We start from the raw sequence: 6,000 nt of genomic DNA, 5'->3' as shown, positions 1-6,000 counted from the left end.
GGCAATATAATCACATCCCTTTTTCATAAAAAATATTATAGCTAAGTAGGTCAGGACTGCATCTGTACATTCTCCCACATTTTTCCATTACATCTGAAGTGCACTAAAAATACTGACAATCACACCTAGTCTTGGGCAATCTGTGACTCACTGTGCTCCTATGCATTTGAACATTTTCAGCTTTACCTGAGACACCATAACCAGGAACATCTCCTGGGATGTCATGGATAAATTGCCAACCTTCAGTGACTCCTACGTGGGACAGATGTCCAGATTTTGTTATCGAGATCTTTTTGCCACTTTTCATTTGTGCCCAGAGGACCTCAGTCAATTCAACAGCTCTGAAGAGTTGCCTCTACTTCCATTAACAGCAGAACCTCCAACTCCTGAGAATTTCTACAGCAATCCTTATGGGTTCCCATTTCAAGTCTCCTGTGGAAATTTTGGCAGATGTGACTACTCTTGCAGCCCAGCATTCATCCGAAAAAGAAACGAAAGGGAAAGGCAGAGAGTTAAATGTGTCAATGAAGGCTATGCCAAACTTAGACACCACTTACCGCCAGAATACTTAGACAAACGGCTCAGCAAAGTTGAAACACTGAGAGCTGCAATTAAATATATCGAGTTTCTCCAGTCTCTACTTTCTGACAATTCAGAGGAGGATTGCAGAGGCGTTCAGCATTCCCCCCTCAAGGAGTACTCAAAATGATCCATCAGCAAGGACTTTATAATCTTTTCTGCACAGGGCAAATGCAATCGGATCTGAAAACCCCAGAAATATCTCGCTTGTACAGATCAAAACTAAAAAATATCAAAATAAGAACGATCTTCTCCATAGAGATCAAAACTAGTTGCAAGATTAACATTGCTAGACAGTATTACATATGCCTGTGAGATGTTTAAGGGTGTGCAGATTTCAAATAATTACATCATCTAGAATTTGAAATTATTCTTAAAAATTAGCAATAATATTTGAGCAATTTTTATTACAATGGGAAAGAAAATAATCTCTGTGTCATTTCAAGTAGTGCATTTTAAGTAAGTATATATTTTAATAAAAAGGATTGAAAGATTCTGGTATTTTGTAAAAGGATTAATTTTATTTACAGTGTTCATTTGTTAGATTTTTTTAAATCCACCCAATAATTAAAATTTCCCCAAAGGTGACAAATAAATTACCAAATAAGTTTATAAAGTTGCTGGATATTTGCCTAAAAGGCAAAAACTGGTATTGTAATTATATCTTTCAAAGCAAGCTGCTTGATTTGTGTAGAGACTATAGTACTTTAAGAAATACACCAAGAGCAGAGCCCTATGGGTCTTGGAATACTGTCATTCTATCATTGAAGCTACAATTTTGACTTTTTTGATCCCACCTTACAGACCCTCCTGTTGTAATTGATAGAGGCCTCTTTTAGATTTGGCCTTGATGATGGATGAAAAAACAGGCAAACATCCTCGGTTTCAATTTCTGAGATTCTATCTCCAGTTGGATCAAAATCATTTGTTGCTGAGATTTTTTAAAGCAATTTCTACTGAGTATAAATAAGATGACAGTCAAAGAAGTCTGTCTGGAACCATGATAACTTTATTTAGCAACTAGGTAATAGGCACAAACTGGATTTAGCCTACAAAAAGTGCTGGGAGACACTGGTTCTGCCACTTTTATTTAGGCCTCATCTTTCCCTTTTGAAAAAAGAGTGTAAAGGATGAAAGGATTGAGTAGGACTGCTAATTAATTGTGGATCAAATGCTTTTTCTGCACTAGCACCATGGGGTCTTCCCCTGAAGGAAGGCTTAATCGCACACACAGAAGTAGGAAGCTGAACAACATTTTCTGTCAGTCCCCCGTGTTCCTTCTCTGATTTTCTTGCTTAGTTGTTGGCTGATGTCAGTAACCTGAGAAGGAACACTGAGACCAATTCTTGCTGATAAGTGTGTGTGTGTGTGTGTACACATTAGCTTTGCTCTTTTACATTATATTCCTGGTAGCAATGAGTCCATGGCAATCTCCTTAGTAACAGGAAACATTAGCCACCAACTCTGCCCAGCAGCAAAGCAGTTCAATATTGCCAAGGTCAGTCCAGTTCAGTAATTCTTTAGCACAGCAGCCTCTGGTGAGTTGTTTTTTTTAAATTGCTTTTACATTGATAATATCTCCAACTTTCCAGGTCATTTTACAAAAAAACTAACTGACATACCCGGTACTATTTCTTCCAGTACTGTACTTGTTAGCTATTGTCACTTAATTCCATTCATTCAAGTGAATTCTGCTATAAGTTTCTAGGATCTTCTACCATGCAAAACTTAGTGAAAGATGCTGGAGTAGCAAAGTATACCTATGCTGTTCTATAATTCTTTATTAACAATTACAGTTTTTAAAAAGACTAATGCTGTAGTATTTTTCTTAGACAATTACCTAGGGACTAGTCAATGAAATGTAAATTAAGTTACCAGGGCTTCAATGTTAGTGATGCTTTTTGTTACTCAACAAAACTAAAAAAAAAATTATAAATGCAAATTGATTCCCAGATATATCCCTACAAGGACTATATTCCTATATAGTCTACAAGGAACATATCAGAGTTCAAAAAAAACACACAGAAGGCTGCTCTGCATTGATACAGCAGTACTATTTGGGCATTGATGGAGAAAGAAAATGAGAATACTGAAGATGGCTTTTTAACTAAAGAATAATTGATAAATAATTGAAAAAGCAACCCTGCTTCATAATATCATCTCATCCTAACATGCAGAGAAGAACAGCCAATGGGAAGTGGTCATTCACAACATGTAATTGATTACCCAATTACAAGGCAGGCAAACAAGTAAATGTTCTTTAGAGAATTAACAGGGGGAGTTAGAAAGAGGAATATAGACTGCTTGTATAAGCTTGTTAGTTCTAAAAACACATCCTGTGCAGGGGTGGGTTCTAAATTTTTTTACTACTGGTTCTGTGGGTTTTTTTACTACTGGTTCTGTGGGTGTGGCTTATTTTGTGGGCGTGGCTTGATGGTCATGTGACAATTATTTAGGATTTAGTAGAGGTACTGGTCTACCAGACTTTTAACTGCTTGCAGAGCTGTACTGATCTACCCATTTATTTTTGCAGGCACTGATCTACTCATGTATTTTTGCAGGCACTGATCTACTCATGTATTTTTGCAGGCACTGGTTTACCCATTTATTTTTGCAGGCACTGGTCTACTCATTTGTTTTCTTTTAACACTGATCAGCTGTAGGGCAGCCCTTTGAAGCAGCAGCAAGACAGTTTTTTTCCCTCTAGCCATCAGCTGGGACTCAGGAGACAGCAATAGATTGGGGGTGGGGCCAAATAAAAAGTAAGAATAACACGGGGGGGTGAGTGGGTGGGGGCACGGGGGGTGGGGGGGTGGGGCGCAGGGGGTGGGGGGACAGAACCGGTTCAGTGACGTCATATCGTCACCGCTACCAGCTCGGGAGAACTGGGCCGAACCGGGAGGAACCCACCACTGATCCTGTGCTCAGGAACTTGAAAGTAAGTTTTAATGACTTTATAGTGACAGTTAAGGATACTTACCTACTTATAGACATACAATTATCCTGTTACATGACAATTATCTAAATTATCTAAAGCCTGTTACATGATGTAATGCACTCTTTGTTGGCTGAACTCCAGATTCTTTTAATCAGAGTATCTCTTGTGGGAGAATATAATCTAAGCCAAGGCTGTCAAACTCCTGGCCTGTGGGCCGGATGAGTCACGCACTGGCCACGCCCACACCTGGTTTAGCGGAGGGGGGGAAAGTCATAATACATCACATGAGACTGCCGTGACACTGCGAGTTTGACACCCCTGATTTAAGCTCTTTTTTTTAACATGGAAATTCCTTCAAAATTATTTCTGGAAGATGAATAAAATAATAAGCCAATGCTTGCCAGCACAGTTATTGGTAAAGCCATCATCTGCTTTCTTTAATTCTGACAACTATACCAAGTTAAACTGTATACCTCTATGAAATGATGTCAAATATTTTTGTCAGCATATCTGCTAAAGTTTGAGATGCCTGAAGCTGCTATCACTTTGTAAATATTACTTTGACAGTAACAAAATAATGTCTCACTGGCTGTCACTGTAAAGTCTCTTTATTTTGAAAAGTCAGTCAGGATAAATGCGGAGAACAGTGAGCAAATCAAAACATTTCTTCAAACATTTACATAAAGTGCTTTCTGTATCATGAGCTCTCTGGTAAAGACGGTCTTTGTAGGAGAGATGCCCATATTTTCTGGTAAGAAAGTAATTATAGGAACTTGGGAATCAGCAATATTGCAATGATAAAGATGCATTTGCCATGTGATTTTCCTTGGGCTTTTTGTTCTCAGGAACAAAACATGTTCTATAACATGTTTTCCTAAATCCTGTCAGCAATAAAATTCAATGCCAGCCTGTTTCTGAACTTCACTTAGAATGCTTTGATTTTTATATTTAAACATTCAAGAAACTTGGGGCCAAGTTACCTGACAAATGGTTTTTCCCATATGGTCAGGGGTGAAATCCAGCAGGTTCTGGAGAACCGGTAGTGGAAATTTTGAGCAGTTTGGAGAACCGGTAAATACCACTTCTGACTGGCCCCAGAGTGGGGTGGGAATGGGGATTTTGCAGTATCCTTCCCCTGGAGTGGGGTGGGAATGGAGATTTTGCAGTATCCTTCCCCTGCCACACCCACCAAGCCATGCCCACCAAGCCATGCCACGCCCCCAAGCCACACCCACAGAACCGGTAGTAAAAAAATTTGGATTTCACCACTGCATATGGTCTTATATATCTGAACTTCAAAGGTATTCCCACCAAATGTATCCCCACCAAAGTATCCCCACCAAATGAATTGAGGGGCCTGGCTACATAGGAAATGCTTTTTAAAATGATAACAGACTCATTTTGGAAAAGCTTCTTCAGAAAGACTATCTGGGATTTCCAACATTAGGCAAAGACCTATTTCATCCAATTATCTCAAATTTTGTGTGTTTTGTGTGTATGTGTGAATAATGTCTCATTGGTGGGATACAGGCTCTGTCATGTAACTATGAGAGGGGCTAGAAGCAATTGTCTTTGAATTTCACTTTTCATTATCTTGAACTAGACCATGCACCAATAAGAATTTGGAGAATTTCAGTCCCATCAAATTTTGAATGGTGCTAGATTGAGGATGATGAAAAGACAGAAGGGAACATTACTGAGTGAGATCAATACTTTGACTTAATGTAAGGTAACCTTCTATGCCCATTTCTTAAATAAATGGTCAACTTGGAAAATAGGGAGCAACATTGTGATCTTCATCTCAGGCAGCATATGTCCCGTATGCCACAATTGAAGACAGAACTTTGGGGCTACTATTTCATAAGCATAGCCAGGAAAAGAATACATGTAAAAACACTAAAAAAAACCCATACATAACATTGTGATACCGTAGCTCAACTATAGTACTTATTCATCTTCTGTTGTTAATATTATGTCACTTTGCTTTAAGGTAAAGCTCAAAATAAACATTCCAAGGATGAGATCTGTTGCAGTAATTAAAATAAAAAAAAAATTAAAAACATAAAATCCCAAAACAACATTATATGAGAATCTTGATTCATTTCCATCTTTCTGCTTGATTTACACACATGCATAATCTTATCTGAAAATAGAAATTCACTAATTTAAGGGGAATGAATGAAACTAAAGGATCCCGATATATATGGGCCAATACTAGAAGATGTGAAGGAATGGGCTCCTGCTATCATCCAGTCACCCCCTCTTTAACTTAGAGAGAAATTTCCAACTTCCCTTTAATTGGAGGAAAGCTACATTGGTGTGTAGCTGTGCCTCCTATTCTGGCCTCAGGAAAAAAAAGGTTCTCCTTCAGGAAAAGGCCCTTCCTCGATAGGTAAAACGGAACCAGCAGTTTCCGGGAATCCTATTTGAATATCTACTAGCACTGAAACAGGCTTGCAAGTGAGGGAAAGAGGAACAGGAAC

At 38.6% G+C, this 6,000-nt stretch overlaps 1 protein-coding gene across 1 annotated transcript; it reads left to right on the top strand.

The window, feature by feature from the left end:
* The first annotated feature begins 223 nt into the window (after positions 1-223).
* On the top strand, positions 224-709 carry ASCL3 (achaete-scute family bHLH transcription factor 3). Its single transcript, XM_070935204.1, has one exon. It carries the CDS (start codon positions 224-226, stop codon positions 707-709), a length of 486 nt encoding a protein of 161 aa, XP_070791305.1.
* Positions 710-6,000: the final 5,291 nt, after the last annotated feature.

Source organism: Pituophis catenifer, unplaced genomic scaffold, assembly GCF_029215685.1.
Source record: "Pituophis catenifer annectens isolate HBS135680 unplaced genomic scaffold, rPitCat1.0.hap2 SCAF_1, whole genome shotgun sequence".
NCBI classification, from domain to species: domain Eukaryota; kingdom Metazoa; phylum Chordata; class Lepidosauria; order Squamata; family Colubridae; genus Pituophis; species Pituophis catenifer.
This window is presented reverse-complemented; position numbering and strand designations above follow the sequence as displayed.

Bases quoted from the DNA above. Each gene is read 5' to 3' on its own strand.
- ASCL3 (XM_070935204.1), top strand. From the start codon at position 224: ATGGATAAATTGCCAACCTTCAGTGACTCCTACGTGGGACAGATGTCC.